The sequence below is a fragment of the Lagopus leucura genome, unplaced genomic scaffold, assembly GCF_019238085.1.
Source record: "Lagopus leucura isolate 7727_CA_CO unplaced genomic scaffold, USGS_WTPT01 Super-Scaffold_100014, whole genome shotgun sequence".
Classification (NCBI taxonomy): domain Eukaryota; kingdom Metazoa; phylum Chordata; class Aves; order Galliformes; family Phasianidae; genus Lagopus; species Lagopus leucura.
In genome coordinates, this window is record NW_024962268.1 from 15,621,056 (window position 1) to 15,641,012 (window position 19,957).

Sequence of the window (19,957 nt, forward strand, 5' to 3'; positions counted from 1 at the left end):
TAGATACTGGATTCTAAATAGACTTACCTGATAAAGACTCTTCATATTTAAGGATGTGCTCAACCAAATTGTCAACAAGTTGAGTACAAGCCTTCTTCACAGGTTTATATGAGGCATCCTCTTCTGACTTCAACAGCTATAGCAAATGAAACAGAAAATGATTTAACAGTGATTCATGTATGTATGCATACTGGATTTATCATAGAATCATACAATGGCTTGGATTGAAAGGGACCTCAAGGACCATCAAGCTCCAGCCTCTCTGCCACAGGCAGGACATCCAAGCTTCTGATCTAACACTAGATCAGGCTGCCCAGAGACCCATAATTACTGCAAGTAATCAAGGATTTTGCATTACTAAATAATTTCTTTATCTATTCCATAAAAGTTATGTGACGAAGAAAATCTTAAATGAATTAGGAAATCAATTCAAAACACAAGAAAAGTTAAAAAAAACAAAAAAAAAACCAAAAAAACAACACCCTACATCTGAAGGACATAAGAGAGTAATTCTGATGATGCTTGGACTGGAACAAAAGCTAACATTAAGCTTCATGAAATTGTGAGGAAAACAATTATCCACTTATATTGGAAACAGTAACTAATAGAAGGTTAAAAATGTTCGGGAAAGAAAAATAAAGGGCAAAGAGAAAAGGAACATTTTTGACATAAAGCAAAAACATGAAAATAAGATGAAACAGTTTGAGCTTTCTTTTGTATGACTGAGGGTATTGAAATTATGCCCCTGAAATCCTTTACTATTTAACAAGGATTGATCCTTTACAATAGCCTTTTTTCCATCCAAGCTTTCAGCCAGTTGATTTGGCAAACTATTTTCATGGCATTCCAGACTAAAGTAAAGTATTTTGAGACCTTTAGTTCCTCTAATCATGCTTTTATACCTTGAAAATTAACCATACCTTGAAAATTAAAGCATACACAAAGTAGATGAGAAAGATACCACAGCTAGCAGATCTAAACAAAGCATGCTTATTTCTCATAAAAATGAGTAAAATATAATGTAAAAGTAAGCAATACTCTAAATACTCACTGCTAACATTCAATACGTTAGATATGAAAATACACTTATATACAATTCAAAAAAAATGAACCAACATTACATCAGATACTCATTTCAGAATTAAGTTCCTTGCTGTGGACTTCACATTATGTTAGTCATTACTGAAGATAACATGAATTTAAAGAACAATACAAAACAAAACAAAAATCCTAAAATTTCCCAAAATGAAAATCAGTACATAGAACATTTCTAAAACAAATCATACAGAAATACAGAAACTAGCATAAAAAAAAAAAAAAAAAACAAAAAAAACCTGCAGCAATAAAGCCAAAAAGCAAAACAAAGAAAGGTTGAGTTTAAAGAACACCAACTGAATTTACTTTAAAGGATTTCTCCTATAGTCTCCTTCCAATGTGTCTTAGTACCAAAAGAAATGTTAATATTCTTATAACAATAGTCTCATACCTTAAAATTGTAATACTCACATTTTGAAGAAGCTGCTCAAACCAATCATACCCTGTATCCCTACAAGCTGCCACCTAAAAGCAGTAGTGAAAATAAACCAATTAAAAGAGGAACCCGAAGAACTTCAATAACAGCGTACATATATTTTACTCCGCTATGTAAACTGTATGTGATGAGGTTTTGGTAGCAAGGTGGCCATAGGGGAAACTACCAAAAGCAGAGCCCAGAAGCTCTGCTGACAGATCACAGGCAGCTTCAACTGCTCCAAATGGGATCTGCCACAGACAGGAACTGAAGCAATAATATTGGTTGTACCTTATTTAAAGACAAAAACTGCTACAGAGCAGCAGTGACTGACGGAAAAAATGTAAAAAAATTTTCTGAGTGAGAAAATGTAGATAGAAGCAGCCCTTCAGGAGCTAAGGTCAGTATAGAATAAGGGCAGGAGATGCTCCAAGCGTGGAGCTGAATTTCTCTGCAGCCCTGGAGAGGCCCAAGGTGGAGCAGCCTGTCCCCTGCAGCCCATGGGCACCACACACAGCAGATTTGCACATGCAGCCATGGAGGAGACCATGGTGCAGCAGTGGATGAGGCCTGAAGGAGGCTGCAGCCCATGGAGAGCCCCCACAGGAGCAGTCTTAGGATAGGAGCTGCAGCCCATTGGGAGTAGCCCTTGGTGGGGCAGGTAGACTAGGAGTGCTGCCATCTGTGGGGAAAAGTACTGGAGCACCGAGCTCCTGAAGGGTGAACCCCATAATAGAGAACTGTGTTGGGACAGTGCTCATAGAGCTGCCACCTTGCAGAAGTCCCCAAGGATCAGTTCAGGGAGGATGGCATTCCATGGGATCTCACACAGAAGAGGGGCACAGTGACTATGGAGAATTGGTAGAGAAGAACTATGGGCTGCCATTCCCTGTTCCCCTGTTTCCTTCAAGGGGAGGATGCAGTTGAGAGTGGAGGGGGGGAAGGTGTTTTCAGTATGCTTTTAATCCTCACTGCTCTGGTCTGCTAGGAACAAGCAATAAATTGCTCTGATCTCCCTATGCTGAGTTTTCGCCCATGCTGAACCATCTCGCTGTCCTTATCGTGACACTTGAGCTCTCTTCCATTGTATTTTTCTCCTCCTCTTCCTTTGAGGTGGGGGAATCTGAGAATAGCTGTGGTGAATTTCAGCTGTCTGTCAGGGTGAAACTACCACATATGCACTGAGTGCAATGCTTTTGTATCTTCAGAGATTAGAAGTAATTTTATGCATTTGAAAATAGTTCTTATAATTTAAGCAGTTTCAGAATATATTACTGGCCATTGCAAATTTTGGTTTTGTAGAACATCTTGTACAAATCAAAGCTTGACATATCAAAAATGAAGTTGTATACATATACATTTTTTATAAACAAACCAATCCTTAATCCTCATCATGCATTAACATCATCATGCAGGTGCTCTGAAGTATAATTATCAGGAGAACTCAGTTAAGATGAAGTAAAAACCACCTGACGAGCCAATTTCATAATTTTTTGTTTCTAAAAGACTACAGATAATGCTTCTAATATACAAAAAACGTAATCAAGCTTTGCATACAATTTAATTCAAATTTATACAGCATACCACATCAGTGATGTTCAGTATTTTCCTAGTCATTGCTTCTTTATCATGGTGTGGAGTTGGAGTAAACCACAGCTTCTGGAATGTCTCATTTACTAATTTCTGAAAGGAAAAAAAAAAAAACCAAGTTTATCTTGGTACGTAACTATTCTATCCTATTAGGTTTGCCCATGGCACATGTGATTTCATAAGAAATTACTCAAAATAAATAAGACAATTGTAGAGTCTGAGGCAGACTCTTACCTCCTGGGAGTTACAATGGCTTCTAAACAAGGAAAAGTGCCAACTGATCGCTGAGAATTAATGCTACATTCTGTACATACGATTACAAATTTTCTTCATTCATTTGCATTTTTTGGGAAAAGAACTGAACACAAGATTATGATTTCTACAGCAGAATTAGCACAGTGAAAGATTACTTTGGAGTTTTCAGAACAGTTGGGTAAGGTGGAGTAGAGAGACAACCCAAGTCAAATTTAGGAAGCAGGTTCTCTTCCAGTGTTTTTGATAGTGGAAAAGGTGGATTAGAATGGAAGTGAGATAAAATTATTCTTGCATTGCTTATACAGTTGTAAAATCTCTCCTGATCCACAGAGACATAAAAATATGTTGCACAGACACAGCCACACTTTTCTGAGGTTGTTGAAAAGCAGCAGACAGAATAAGGTCATCTTTCTTTTGTTGCAGAATCTTGGATTCAGCGTCCAGTACCTTGGATCCTACATCTTGATTAACAGTCTCTTCTGAATGCCACTCGACATTAACAAGTCTCAAGTGGTAAAAATACTTGCCATGACTGTAAAATTGAAGTTTTCTAATCCTACTGTATTTTTATGCAAAACTACTACAGGTGTATTCTTAATTACCCAGTTATTTTGAAAATTTTGTTGCCAAGTTAAACAAAAACATCAGTGTCAAGTTTGTGATTTATCATTGAATCTTAGTTTTCTGCCCTTCAGCATATACAATGCGGAAGAGTAGAATGTGATCATATAAATCACATTTCAGGTTAAATAACAGATTTATTAAATGTTTAGAATAAATGCAAGATAAGCACATGCAAATACCTCAAAACGATTTATAAGCAGGACTTCCACATCTGGCATATTCTGATGTGAAGTAATTAATTTTGTCCTGAGCTTATTTTCTTTGCAGAAAGGATTTTTATATGTCAATTTCACTTGTTAGTAGCTCCCAAAAACCAGTTACAAGTACTAGGTACAATATTTACAAACAAAGCAATCTTTAGAAAACAATGTTCATTTTGAGGATTATGCATTTATTCTACCTTAATGCCTTCTTCATCATTGACTCTCCGAATCATTTTCACACACATCTCTGTAATTTTGGGAAATGTTGGTTGTTCAATGCAGATATCCCTAAGTATCTTTATGACTCTTTTTCTGACACTGATACCAGTATCCTGTGAGGAGAAAAGCATTACTCTTGAAAACAAACCAGACAAATGAATTAATTTATGAGATAAATTAACAAATATTTGAACATTAAATAATTTGGAAAATGTATTTAGGAAAAGCAGCTAAAATATTTTAGAGTGTACTTATGTGAAAGGTCAGCATAAACTTCTACCACATTATTTGCAACAATTCTGAAGGGCTGGTTGACCGCTCAGTATGCTGAAATGCTTCCTCCACTTACACACTCTGCTTTAAGAGCTCACAATGTTGCAAACACATAATTTCATTTCCATGGCTTGCAAGATAGATAGATAGATTCAGTGATGCTTTAACTATACTACTGGAAGACACAAGATGTTCTCATGCTTATAAGCATAAAGTCCCTCACAAACATTTCATGCCATATCTACAGCAAATGAGTTGTACTTGACTAAAAACTTGCCTGACATGGATACTAAAAGCTAATGTTATCTCACAGTTAATATTCTATTTTATTTGAACATCTAGACAGAAGAAAGCAGTTTGTATAAAAACTAAAATGACACCTTTCAAAAAACACAGTACAGAAAAATAAAGCAGTTTTTCTTTCCTTTTTTTTTTTTTTTTAAATTTAATTACAAATGTCAACTTTAGATTACTGTGCTGTAGATCTTTTTTCACTGTCCCCCAAATGGCTTGCAGTGGTCCACATCTCTGACTTCAGAGATATGGAATAATTCCTCATTATACCTAGCTTGTTCCTCATCAGTGGAATCAAAAGGAACATAGATCCTGGTTCTGCTGCAGTACAGCTTTCTGCACATATTACATTTTCTGATGTAAAAACGCCTCACCAGAAACAAGAATGCATTTCATAAGGTTGGAAGTACCAGGATGATGCTACCCATTTAAAACAATAAAATATAATTTACTTTTTTGGGATCAAAATTCTAAATTATTAAACATACAAACTCTGCTGAAAACAAGTTTCCCAATGTTATTTAATCACGAATATCAAAAGTCACCATACCAATATTCTTTCAATCAGCATGTCATAATACTGCTCAGCAAGCTGAGGACGACAGAGCACAAATCGGCCAAGCAGCTCCACAGCTGCTTCCCGTACACTAGTGGAGTTATCCATTAACCGTCCATGAACACCCCGCTGCATATCAGGCTAAGAACAACAGATAAAAGAAATACAAAATAAGAAATACGGATTTCTTTTAGGCGTGACAGATTTTATGCATATGCATAATGGATATTTTATTTTTACCCTGGCTAGAATACTGGGATCTACAGCAACAACCTCAGACAAACACTTCATGGCTTTTGTTCGAACAGCAATCGCATTTTCACCAAGTACACGCAGAATCTAACAAGAGAACAAAAATAGTTTAAGTTGCTTTAGGAAGGTAGTAAACAATGCTTAACATAGGCAAAAATGAAGAAGAGTAACATGCAAACTATTTACTTAAAACAAGAATATCTGTCTACCAAAAATTGAATATATCTTCTCATAGGTGCATGTAAATGATGTTCCAAGGCATGAATTTTCGCCAGTGTCTGCTAAAACTAGTCCAAATAGGACAAGGGCAATATGTTTATTCTACATCCCTTTACTTTAAACTCTACTTTTGCCATTAATAAGCAGCTTTCACCATTTTCTTTAAAAACAGGAAAACTAGATTTAGACAATGTAACTACAGTTGTCTCCGTATGCAAATCAACATAAAGTAGTGCAACCTAAGCCATTACTGAAGTTCAAGTATGTCACCATTACAACATGTTATTCCTCTTCTCTCAGAAAAAGGAAAGAAATCACTCTGGTCAGACAACTTCCAAAGTAATAACATGCCCATGTGCAAAGAAATGACCAAATTGGCTTATATTTTCAAATCATATTATGATACATTTCATGAGTGTGCATTACCAAATGAAAGTGTATCTGACAGAAACTTTTACATTTCCACTGTGTATATTTAATATAATGATTTTGTTGTATTCATACACAAAATAACATATGCTCAGTATGACATATAACAAGCATGAAAGAAAAAGAAGCGCTTATGTCATCATTACAGAATGTGAAAGCATGTGATCAAGCTACGATAACTACCTGTACTCAACAATGAACAGGTATTAATCCACACTGCTCTAAAATTGTTCGGCATCAGAAAGAAGCTATGTTTCAATGTACTAAGACTTCTGGCACAGTTTACCTGTGTTAAATAAATATCGAAGCTCTGGGCAAACGGCCTCATAGAGGCCAAGTAGCGAACAATCAAACATGCATCCTCATAGTCCACAGTATCAGAATAAATCCTGCAACAAATTAAATGTGATAATTAGGATATGTTTATTAAAAAATAATTTAAAACATCAAATGCATAAGATTTATGCACATAAAAGTTAATGAAGAAATCAGCAGTACTGAAACATACTTTAATGTACTGAACTGAGATGGAGCAGTTTTAATGATACTGCGAAGAAACTTCTTGCGACTTTCTGCTCTGTGCATGATTTGTCCTGTGGTCTCAACATCTTTTGCATGATGAGTTCCTTCAGATGAATCCTCATCCTTCTGAGATTTAATTGCCTTCTCTGTCTCCATAGTCGTATCCCGAAACCACTGAGCTATATAAAACTTCCGAGAAAACTGGATAGATAGAGAACACATAGAAATGAAAACAACAGATGGAGAAGAAGGAAATTAAAGATTCATAATAAGACTGAGTGAGTCTGATGCATCAACTATGTTTTGGAAAACACAATCAACAACAGACGTCAGGGTAACAATTGAATTGAAGCACTAATAAGCATGACTAATATGCATACCTCTGGACAGGTATACCCTTCTTGGACAGGTGTACCCTTCTTTGGGTTAGAAACTGGCTACAGGGCTGTACCCAATGGGTAGTGGTTAATGGAGTTAAGTCCAGCTGGTGACTCATTTCAAGTGGTGTCCCCCAGGGGTCGGTACTGGGGCCCATCTTGTTTAATATCTTTATTGATGACCTAGATGAGGGGATTGAGTGTATCCTCAGTAAGTTTGCTGATGACACCAAGTTGGGAGGTAGTGTTGATCTGCCTGAGGGTAGGGAGGCCCTGCAGAGGGATCTAGACCTGGATCTCTGTGCTGAGGTGAATGGGATGAGGTTAAACAAGGCCAAGTGCCGGGTCCTGCACTTTGGCCACAATAACCCATGCAGCGTTATAGGCTTGGGGATGAGTGGCTGGATGAGTGTGAAGAGGAAAGGGACCTGGGGGTGTTGGTTGATGCCCAGCTGAGCATGAGCCGACAGTGTGCCCAGGTGGCCAAGAGGGCCAACGGCATCCTGGCCTGCATTAGAAATAGTGTGGCCAGCAGGAGCAGGGAGGTGATCATCCCCCTCTACTCAGCACTGGTGAGGCCGCACCTTGAGTACTGTGTTCAGTTTTGGGCCCCTCACTACAAGAAAGATATTGAGGCCTTGGAATGTGTCCAGAGAAAGGGCAATGAAACTGGTGAGGGGTCTGGAGCACAAGTCTTATGAGGAGCAGCTGAGGGAGCTGGGATTTTTCATTCTAGAGAAGAGGAGGTTCAGAGGAGACCTCATTGCACTCTAAAACTTCCTAAAGGGAGGTTGTGGTGAGGAGGGATTTGGCCTCATCTCCCAGGCAACGAGCAAGACATGGGGAAATGGCTGCAAGTTGTACCAGAGGAGGTTTAGGTTGGACATAAGGAAGAACTTTTTCTCTCAGAGAGTAGTCAGGCAGTGCAATGGCTGCCCAGAGAGGTGGTGGAGTCGCCGTCCCTGGCAGCGTTCAAAAGGCATCTGGATGAGGAGCTGCAAGATATGGTTTAGTTTGTGGTAGCATGGTAATGGGAGGACGGTTGGACTAGGTGATCTTGCAGGTCGTTTCCAACCTTGTGATTCTGATTCTATGATTCTATGATTCTATGACTGAAAGTCATAAGTCATTCAATAGATATTTAATTGAAATTATTTTTATATATACTCAACATCAGAAAACTGAAATTTACCACTAATGATGCATCAGTTTCAGTGTTCTCATCCAGATAATCCAATAAAGCCTTTTGTAGTTGTTGAATATCATCTTCTCCTCCTGAGGCCTGTCAGAAGAAAAAGTCAGCTATGAAACAGAGTATCAACTCAGAGGTAATAATTATCTGACAATTTACACATTCATCAATAAAATACAGTGAGGTTCATTGTTTTGATAATTGCCAAACATTAACAGCTTTTTAAGGAATTACCTGTAAACTGCATCCAAACTAAATCAAACTTAGTGAAGTCAAAGTCTAAAAGGGATTGAAAGCAGCATAGGACTGTTCTTAAAACAGATTGATTGATCCAATTAAATCTCATTTTGTAATCACATGTTAAGACTCCATCTCAGTGAGAAAAAAAAAACACAACTGAAATAATACAGAGTAGATTGACACTAGTTTTAACCTTTAAACATCATCACCAACAATAAAATACAGAAACAGAACAGTGACATCTCAGGTGAACAAGGCATTAAGGGCAAAAAGTCAAATAAAAAGAAACATGAAAACACAGATAATAATAAAAAACCAATACCAAAAGCCTGCAACAAGTCATACTCAAAATTGATAATAAAACTCTAAATAGAATAATTTCTTACACTTCTTTAGTTAGAAAACATTTTTTCTTCTTCAGCGATAAATCTCACAACTAAAAGCATCTTAAATTCAGCATGAAAAGCAGAGATTGAGAATTTTGTCATAACTGCAATACACAATATAGCATGCAAACATCAGCAAGTGGGAAAAGGCACAGTTACAAGTTCACAAGATCAACGCATAAGGAAATAAGCTAATGAAAAGCATCAACAAGTGTCATCAAACATGTCAAACTGACACATTTCAAAGAAAATATCTATTATTTAAAAACATCAAAAGAGAATAGATTTTCCCAAAGATCTAATTATATGACTGATGAGTCCAAACCACAGTAAACAGTCATAAGCATTCATCAGTCATTGTGGAATATCTTGAAAGACTGAGGGAGAGCTGGGTCTCTCTAGCTTGGAGAAGAAGGGACTGAAGGGTGACCTCATTGATGTTTATAAATATGTAATGGGGAGTGTCAGGAGGATGGAGCCAGACTCTTCTCAGTGACATCCAATGATAGGACAAGGGGCAGTGGGTGCAAGCTGGAACGCAGGAGGTTCCACATCAATATGACAAAAAACTTCTTCCATAGTAAGGTAGGAGAACACCAGAACAAGTTCCTCAGGGATGTTGTGGGGTCTCCTTCTCTGGAGACACTCAAAACCCAACTGGACACAATTCCTGTGTGACCTGATCTAGGTGTTCCTGTTCCAGCAGGGGGATTGGACTACGTGATCTTTCAAGGCCCCTTCCAATCCCTGACATTCTGTGATAGTTTTAATGACTCTTAAGATAGAATTCAGCTGCTACTGTAGCTCCATTATTTACTCTCTATTGTTACAATACTGTAAATAACAGTCAATAGGGAGCTGATACAAGAAAGACACAAGAACTAAAAAAATGTGATTCTTATAAAGCAAACACATTTTGTTCAGATTCCTGAACAATAATGAAAGCTGATTCTTCACATGCCAGTTTTTTTATAAACTTTTTCTTTTCAGTTTTCTCTTTACTACTGTTATGTTAAACAAATCTTCATGGATTTCAAACATTTGAATAGATACACAGCAATCCAGTCCAGTCCACCTGGCATGGGACTTCTCACATACCTGTTTGAGGATTCTAGCTATAGATCCTTGATCCATTTTGCTAGTGACTGCATCTTTCCTCAGTCTTGCAGCTACAGTTCCAAGATAGTCAAGTGATGCAACTCTTAAAGCCATTTCTGTTGATTTATTACTGAACTGGTGAACCTAAGAAAAGCAGATTTAATAATAATTTATGACACTGTGATTCTTCTCAGTATTCTGTGTGACCTCATTAAGAATTATACCTAACTTGCATACTCAATTATGTCAATTACTATCACACCACAGATACGCAACTCATTTTGTATTAATTTTTCCCTTTATTGTCTCTATCTAAAAATAATAACTGTTAGAATTTTTTAAATGTTATACTTTCATAAAATAAACTAGATATCCAACAGAGCAGATATCTTTTTCAATAGCATCTTAACCACCACAATACATCTTCATTATTCACACAAGTATAGTGAAAGTTACACTGTACTAGGAATGGGACCATAACATGTTTTTAAAAAAAAAAACAGTTAAATCAGTTGCTAGCACAGGTGACAGAAGCAGTCAACAGATGCAGCTAGTTACAGAGCAGTTTTGGGCTTTTCTTTGGGAAACCTCAGGATTATCAACAAAAGGCTGACAGAAGGTAGCCAGCAGCTTTGTGAAGGAATGATGGACAGGATTACTGAACAAAAAGTATGGAGTGATGTGAAAAGAAAGGATCATAAAAATCAACCAAATGAGTAATAAGTGGGGCCACCTCCAACATATGCAGGTTAGCAAGGAAATGCCATACAAGGCAGCACTATAAAAAAATTTCCCAAACACCTTCTAAGAATATAACATGCTGAGGAACTCTTCTTAAGTCTCTGTACACCAATGTAAGGGAATAAAGGAGTTAGAGACATGCACCATTTCAGAGCTATGATCTCACTGGCATCAGAAATACAAGGTAAGATGGCTTCCCTGACTGGAGCGAGCAATGGAAGGACATGGGATCTTTAGGATGGACAGGTAGACAAGAGAAGGAAAAGGTTTTGCTTTCTTGTCAGTGACCAGCTGGATGGAGTGCATGGAGCTCTGATTGCGGATGCACAAGGAACTTACTGACCATACAGGTTAGGATTAAAGGGAAGACAGAGTAATTAACACTACAGTTGGCTTATGCAACAAGCCACGTGACAAAGAAGAACAAGTGGATGAGGCCCTCTACAGACACAAAGGAGCATTCTTTTCATGATCATAAGCATTGTCCTCATGGGGGATTTTCAACCAACAGGACAACATAGCAGGATCACCTTCTCCAAGTTCAGAAATGATGCATCCAAACAAAGAGGATGCCAGGAGTCCTGCATGGAAGAACAGAAATTGCTCCTGACCAAAATCAAGCACAAAACTGAAATCTATAGAGGGTGGAAGTAAGGACAGGTAATATGGCAGGAGTATAGATACACTGAACAGCCGCAGAGAGAGTTAGAGTTGAATCTGGCTAAGGACATAAACAACAAGTAACTTAATGACAAAAGGAAGACTTGGGAAACTGTAGGCCCTCTGCTGAAGGAAACAGAAGACCTGCTTACCCAGGACAGCAAAAAAGCTGTGGTATGCAATGCCTTATTCAATGCCTTCAATATTTACACGTGAGAATGATCTTCAGATCCCCTGGACCCAGAGACCAGGGTGAAAAGCTCAAGTAAGATGTATTTCTGGTGATAGACAATCATGTGAGGGAATGCTTGAGCAAACTGGACAAATCCCTGAGCCCTGATGGGATGCATGTGAGGGGGCTGGCAGATACAATCACAAGAGCACTCTCAATAATCTTAATAATCTTATGGCAACTAGGAGAGGTGCCCAAAGACTGGCAGAATGGTTTGAGTTGGTGGTCACCTAAGATATCACCTTGTTCCAAACCCCCTGCTTTGGCAGGGTTGCTGCACACTAGATCAGGTTGTGCAGGGCCCCATCTAACCGGGCCTTGATCACCTCCAGGGTTGGGGGCACCCACAGCTTCTCTGTTCTGTTGCCTCAGAGTAAATAGAGATGATCCAGGAAATGACAGGCCAGTCAGCCTCACTAGGATTCATAGGAAGTGATGGAAGAGATAATTCCTGAAACTGTTTCCAGGCACATGAAGGAGAAGACAATCATCAGGAGTACTCACCATGGATTCACCAAAAGGAAATAACACTTCATTGACCTGAAAAACTTCTATAAAGAAATGAGCTGCCCAGTGGATGATGAGGGAGGACAAGATATTGTCTGCCCGGACTTACAATGACAAAGTCTTTTACACTGCCCCCATGAGATTCTTATAGAGAAGCTGTTGAAGTGTGGGCTGGATGAACAGTGACACAGAGACACAGAGAAAACTGGGACTACTCAACATGGAGGAGGTTCACGGGCATCACACTGATGTCTATAAATACACGAAGGGATGGTGCAAAGAACACAGAATCAGACTCCCTTCAATGCTATCTTGTGCCAGGACAAGAGGCAGTGGGCACAAACAGGAAAATGAGGTTTCTTCTGAACAACAGGAAGTGCTTCTGTACTATGTGGACAATGAAGTACTGGCACAGGTTGTCCAGAGAGGTTGTGGAGTCTCCACTCTTGGAAATCTTTGAAAGCCGTTCGGATATGGTACTGAGTACAGTGCTCTGGTGGCCCCTGCTTGAGCTGGGTTATTATAGCCGATGACTTCTAGAGATACTTCAACACTAATTATTCAGTGAAATTACCATGTTAATTACATCATAAAACCAAAGAAGATCTTTGTAGAAACACGATAGCAAAAATATATGCGTTCCCCAAAATTTCATGTTCCGCAAGCAAATATACTGTTATTGGTATAAGAATTATCTACTTCATTAACAGTTTTCATGATCCACGCTAAACAAAAAATCAGGATGTTTAAAGTGAATATCTACAGCCATGAGTCTGATTTTACTCAAAATGAATATCTGCACTATCATCTAGATGTTATAGAGTATCTTTTTTAATGTGTAAAAAGTCATGGAGTAGTAGAAGTGGACTTCGAGTACTGCATTTGGTTTTGGCCCCTCACTACAGGAAAGACACTGAGGCACTGGAATGTGTTCATAGAGTGGCAGTGAAGCTGGTGAGAGGTCTGGAGCACATACGAGTCTTACAAGGTGCAGCTGAGGGAGCTGAAATTGTTTAATCTGGAGAAGAGGAGGCTCAGGGGTGGGAGTCAGCCTCAAGTTGTATCAGGGGCGGTTGAGTTTGGACATTAGGAAATGCTTCTTCTCCAAGAAAGTGGTCAGGCACTGGAATGGGCTCCCCAGAAAGGTGGTGGAGTCACTGTGCCTGGAGGTGTTCAAGAAATGTTCAAATATACTGAGGGATGTGGTTTACTGGGAAGTATAGGTCATAGGTAGAAAGTTGGACTGGATGATCTTGGAGGTCTTTTCCAACCTTGGTTGGAGTCTATGATTCCATGACTCTTCCCAAGTTGTGTATCAATGATTTTCTGACCTAAATTTTATTTTCTATAGCAACAAAAGAAAATCCTTGTATGTTGCATATACATCAACTATCAGAAAGCATTCCTGTAAATAACTGGAGCTGAAGTAAATACGTCCTGTATTTTCATATCATAGTCAAAAGCAACTTACCAATAATCTTCCTAGTAAGCTAAGCAGCAACTCTGCAGCTGGCCATTCTGGTTTATTGACAGTGGAAAGAAGATCTTGAATGAAGTTCTCAAACAGAGGTCTGTAATCTTCTTCTCCTTGTTTACTACCACATCTTTTTAAAAGAAAATGCATTATGTAACCAAATTTTAGAATCATCTTAGCTTTTCTCCTGATGTAAACATGAGTAATCCTATCATTAACTGGAAAAAGGAGTTTAATATGATTCTAAAAGGTAAAAAAAAACCACTGGAATGTTAGCAGAATTATGGAATAATTTTAGAAGTCAAGGATAAGTAAGAAGAAGCTGCCCAGAGAAGTTTCAATCCTCCTCCTCTGGAGGTTTTCAAAACCTGCCTGGATGCTTTCCTGTCAACCTACTCTAGAGAAAATCCCTTAGGGGGGTGATTGGACTGGATGATCTCCAATGATCTCCTTCAAAACTTACAATTCTCAGATTCTGTAAGTAAAAAAGATTTTAGTTTTTCTACATCTGCTTTCATCACTTGTATTTTTTCACTTTTGTGCTTCAGATGAGTAACAGACTGCTGATAGAGATCCTACATAAAATATCTGACAGATTCTTAAACATATTAAGAATTTCTGTGGTATAAGAAGTGTTGTTTAGAGAAGAAAATTTTTAAGGATTTATAAAGCACATTGTTGTAACTTCACTAGTAGGAATTTAGCGTTGCTAAGTAATTAGGTTTATCTCAAGGTGCGAGATTTCATTCAGAGCTGGTTTCATCAATATACTAAAGAATGTAACAGTACTTACTTCTTAAGAAAAATAGAAAGGAAATTTTGTGCTGTTCTCATGGCTGTTTCATATGAGTTAGTAATAAGCACATCTTGATCCACCTAAAAATAAGAAGACTTATTAATCTAGCACTTTAGCATAGACAGAAATATTAACATTATTCTCAGGTCAGATCTTTCATCTATCAAATTATTACTGCAGACAAAATTACACTCCCTAGTTACTGGACCACCATCACAGAATATAATATCCATAAATACACAATTATTCCTGCACCAAATAAAATTATGGAGTTTTTTGAAAATAACTTCCTTACTTTTTTGTTCAATTCCTCATCCGAATTAGAATCTTTTTCTGCTGATGGTAAGTGCACAACACATTGAATGAGTTGTAGAACTAGTGCTGTTACCATCTGAATATACATAGGCTCTCCATCTGTGTCACTGCTATTCAACCTGTTAATACGACAAACAAAGCATTAACACTAAAATAAAACAAAACTATTATTTTTTGTTCATAAACAATTTTAAGATTTCTAAAATTTTTCACCACCATTCAAAATCTGTATACTATAAATTAAACTAGTCACTTGCTTCTGTCTTAAGAAGTGAAAGATTAAGTCTAGCACTATTCTCAAGTAGGAGAGATAAACTGAAACAGCACAAATGACTATCAGAATATCTGTGAAGCTCAGTAACTAAAAATCTGCAGAATTTGAAAAGTATGAAATCAAACACCTACCATTCTACTTTTTAATAGGCTTACTGTGTATAATAAACAAGAATATCAATTTCCAATAAAGTATTAAAAAAAAAACACATCAGACTGTAGCTCTAATTCGCTACTTCTGTATTATTTAATATAAATAGAATGTGCAGGAGAAAATAGTGACTATGGGCTGGATTGACTTCTACAAGAGTTACAATCATGGTACTTACTCCCAGGTAGCATAACAAACTATAGAATTAAAAATTCAATGGTGTCTTTATGTTTGTATGACCAACGTGAATACAATCCACCTCACATTTCTCCCCTTCTAAGTGATTTAACCTGACAAATGTTATACTGTTCATCTACCCATACATCAACACTTTTAAGCAATATGAAATGGTCATACTCTGATATCATTCTTTCCAAATTATCAAAATAATAACTGAGCCCAAAACAAACTGCAGTTATTCTTTGTTATTTATGAGTACATATGGAGAAAAGATTTTTTCATATGAAATTTTCGTAAGCTGCTCCCTTCATGACTTTAAGAACAGATAGGAAATGCCCTTTAATGGATCCTGCTAAAGTTCTACAGATAGCACAGTCACTTGAGATGATGACTTCCTTCTGGCAAGGACCCCAGTTGAACAAGCTATCAACCAATTATGGTCCCATTCTTACTGAGCATTTAATAGATGTCTTTGATGACTATAACAAAAACAACATGAATACTAGGCGTAAGCACTGACTCACATTTGAGTGACTCAAATGAACTTCAAAGTTTCACTGCATTTGATTTTCCTGACCCTGCTAATCTACCCTGGATGAGCCAACCTATTTCATGGACAACTTGTCTCCAGAGGAAAGATGTATGCAAGCAAGATAGATAGGTAATACGTTATTTTTCTAATTATTGGTCTGATAGGCAAGCAAGAAAGATGGATGGCAATCCAAACAGCAAATATTTTAGAATGGTTTAAAGTATCCATCAATTTAAACTGAAATTCTGTTCAGATTGAACGTGAACATATTATTTAGAAGATATACAGTAGAAGTGAGCTGAGCAATTCCTAAATGAAAACTCATTCAAAGCTGTATCAGTTTGAAATCCTGCTCTGAGTATGACCTTGAAAAAGTTCACCCAACATTCTCCTGTTAAGTTCTAGCAATTAAGAAATTAAATACCTCCATATAAATAGAATCAAATATTTTTGAATCAAAATCCCCCTTGAATGCACACCAATATTGCACTTGTTTACATTCTTAGTGAGAAGACTAATAAATATTTCAATTATTTCAGTATCCAAGCATAAATACAGTGGCACAAGAAACAATGACTATTACATGACAGATTAGTCAGAAAACTCTGCTCTCTATGTAGAGATTTTGAAATATCAATATCTAAGAAACTGTAGCTTGTTAAGTTGCAGATTTTTAAAGACACGTTTATTCTGAAGTGTAAAATCATACATATACAAAACTGTAAATGTTTCCATGTCAGAAATTACCTGAAGTTTCTCAAACTCCTCTTGCTAGTTGGTAGTCTTGCAAGGGAAGTGAAAATTTCTTCTAGTATTAGTTGTCTATGTTTTTCATATCTGGAGAAGACCTATTTAACAGTTACACCACTGTTAGAATATTACTGTTACATAAAATATGTAGTAATGTCCATTTGAAATGAATCTGAATGCATACCATGTTTTTAAGGCATTTCTTTATCTTTTCAAACCAAGCATGTCTTTGTAAAATATTACATCTTTTTCAAATAAAGATTTTTAAAATCATCTAAAAACATGAACGTCTAATAACTGCTCTTCTAAGTACCATATGCTTTAAAGATTTTTGCTAACAGTAGAAAGGCACTGTGTAGGAAAGTAAGACAGTGTAATAAAAAGTTTTCAGATCCCAGCATACAACAGAGGTTGAACACATACACAATTTTAGAACATATTTGACAAACCAGTTTTACTTTGTATCTCAGTTTTTAGTATTTGCCCAATATTAGATATTATTTCTATTTATGGTCAAGATTACTGAGTTTGCTCTCCTTTTGTTCATTCAGAATTCCATTTAAAAATTCTGGTGAATGTGATCCTTACAAAGATAAGATACTCCTACTTGAACATACATATATACATAACATACATACTGCATTTTTTGTGAAACAATATTTGATTTGTTCTAAGAATTTTTCATGTGTCCATCTCTTCCAAGGAATATGAACTTAAAAAAGTATCCTGTTCTCTAGCTTATCTCACTTCACAAATTCAAATCTTAACAAAAGAAATGAGACATACCATATTGCTAAGATTTCTTAGCAAGAGAGGACAAGAAAGACATCGGGGTTAGTGTTCACACTTTTAACCATTTAACAACTTAAGAAAGTTCTTTGCTGAAGTAGGAAACTTATTCTATAGGAAGAAGTAGCTACTTTACAAATAGCAGCAGCCCAGGTGAATTTAATACTGTTCCTAAATTGTAATACCAAACTCTAAAACTGTGAAAAAGTAAAATCAGTTTGAAGCTCTCCTTCTATACCAGCAAAAATACAGATGATGTAAACATCCTAATAATTGCTAGATGTACAGGGACATGTAAGAACAAACAAAAAATTACTTACTGCAGTCACTAATTTGATGGCACATAGCTGTAGTTCACTGACATTTTCTACAAAGAAAGGCGTTATCCCCATAGATGATACCTATCAATGTAAATAAATTATTATAAGTGTATTTGGCTGGGAAACTGATCTACATGCAACTTTACAAGCAACTTATTCATTCAGCAGATAAGGGATTCAATAGCAAATATTACTTTATAGTTGCAAAAAGAACACAATCACATTAAGCTTTTCGTATTTTTTTTCAATAAAAGCCAATAAAAATGTGAACATTAAATGTTCTTTTTCTGCAGAACAGAGCAAGAAGGTAACACACTACACAAAAGATTATTCAGTTTAATATAATCAATTAATTAAAATATTATTTCATATTTCATGTCATTTACATAGCTATACTTCACACTCTCTCTAAGCACAGAAAAAACTAAAAAACAACAAAACCCCCACAACAGACTCTTCTGATAAAGCTTACCTGAAGAATGGTTGTATCAGTAAGAAGTTGTATCTCTAGCAACTCTGACAAACTGCTGACAATATCACAAACTTTGTTATATAACATCACTATAACTCTTTGCTTGTGGGTGGAACACTTGGCACGTTTTGCTTTTGAACTTAAAAGACCACCTAAAAAAATCAGAAATATTTTCATTAATTTTCCAGTGTTTCAGTTGTGTCAAATATTAGAAAGATGACTGTTTTCTCAAGAAAACAAAGTTGCCCAAACAGCTTGGTGAATGAAATCATTTGCAGAAGAAAGAATATTTAGCAGCAGCAGTTGGAATTTCAAATGACATTTGATTTTCATAATAGTTCTGAATTATGGTGCAAGATTTTTAAAACAGTTCTTGTTGTTGGATCTCCATATCTGAGAATATGAATATAACAACAAACTGCTTTAATTTTTATGATTTAATTTTCATTAAATTAAATCATTCTATCAAGATTATGACTACAAAATGACTTATTCATCCACACAGAAACAATTTGCAAAAGACGAACTTTGGACTAATTTCTCAATACTTTTGTCTAAGAAGTAATACTAACACTATAGCTATTGCAATAAACTTGAATAAATACAACTAAGTTATTTGGGGAACACAAAAAACTGTTATTTTACATTTCATCATCATTAAAATAACACCATATATTAATCCAGATGATGTATGCCATATGAAAGAACTACCAATAGAGCAGTTACATATAAAAATCTTCAGGGAACTGTATTACTGTAATCATCATACAGTAGATAGGGAAAAAAAAAAAAAAAAAAAAAAAGCGCAAGCATAATGTGAAAAGGCTTCTAAAAATCTTTCATCATACTAACCACCAAGAGGATCCACTCTATACACAGGGTCATACTGAGGATAGAGAGTGTTCTGCAAATGAAATTTTGTGTACTGAATAACTCTTTCTATTACATCCTCAATATAGACAGCTTTAGGCATATTTGGTGATGTCATAATATTGATAGCAGTAAGACAAGCATCTGCAGATTTTGTTACTCTCTCCATTATAAGATCTCTCCATAACCTCTCCTCATCTTCAGTGTCATTGTTCTGCAGTATACAAGAAAAACAGTTCAGAGAGAAGAAAAAGTTGAATTGCTATACAGTACTTGGTAAGGATAAAATTGCCATTTTAATATACTTTCATACAAGCACATTCCTCTGTGATGCAAAAAAACTGTCTTACAATCAACTACAATTTGTTTTACTAGCAACATGTTTTCAATCATACTTCTTCCTAAGTTAGAATTCTACAATAACCCACCATATTGTTCTGGTAAAATACAAAGAAGTTTTGTATTTTAGGGAAGCTCTATGAAGGAATACCGCATACTGTCTGCTTAAGACTGATGTGCCTTAAGCAAAAACGACTCAGTTTTGCTTCATGGTTACACACACAGCTTCCTGCTCTGACAAATCTGTTTTTTACCTCTAGAGGGAACTGTCACACAGCAAGACTGTTCTGATTCACAGAAACTGGTAAGAATGAGAC

The 19,957-nt window shown here is 36.5% G+C and overlaps 1 protein-coding gene across 1 annotated transcript in view; it reads right to left on the reverse strand.

Annotated features, from left to right (window-relative positions):
- NIPBL (NIPBL cohesin loading factor) overlaps positions 1-19,957 on the reverse strand; it is a 147,826-nt gene that overhangs the window by 16,620 nt on the left and 111,249 nt on the right. Inside the window, exons 17-33 of the mRNA XM_042875527.1 lie at positions 19,284-19,515; positions 18,432-18,583; positions 17,960-18,040; positions 16,848-16,948; positions 14,945-15,083; positions 14,647-14,729; positions 13,851-13,983; positions 10,240-10,383; positions 8,516-8,605; positions 6,933-7,147; positions 6,711-6,813; positions 5,765-5,863; positions 5,519-5,665; positions 4,380-4,514; positions 3,095-3,193; positions 1,507-1,560; positions 28-136 (exon numbers count right to left, since the gene is read on the reverse strand). Of these exons, the coding sequence (XP_042731461.1) occupies positions 28-136; positions 1,507-1,560; positions 3,095-3,193; positions 4,380-4,514; positions 5,519-5,665; positions 5,765-5,863; positions 6,711-6,813; positions 6,933-7,147; positions 8,516-8,605; positions 10,240-10,383; positions 13,851-13,983; positions 14,647-14,729; positions 14,945-15,083; positions 16,848-16,948; positions 17,960-18,040; positions 18,432-18,583; positions 19,284-19,515 (2,116 nt within the window). The remainder of the gene's footprint in view (positions 1-27; positions 137-1,506; positions 1,561-3,094; positions 3,194-4,379; positions 4,515-5,518; positions 5,666-5,764; positions 5,864-6,710; positions 6,814-6,932; positions 7,148-8,515; positions 8,606-10,239; positions 10,384-13,850; positions 13,984-14,646; positions 14,730-14,944; positions 15,084-16,847; positions 16,949-17,959; positions 18,041-18,431; positions 18,584-19,283; positions 19,516-19,957) is intronic.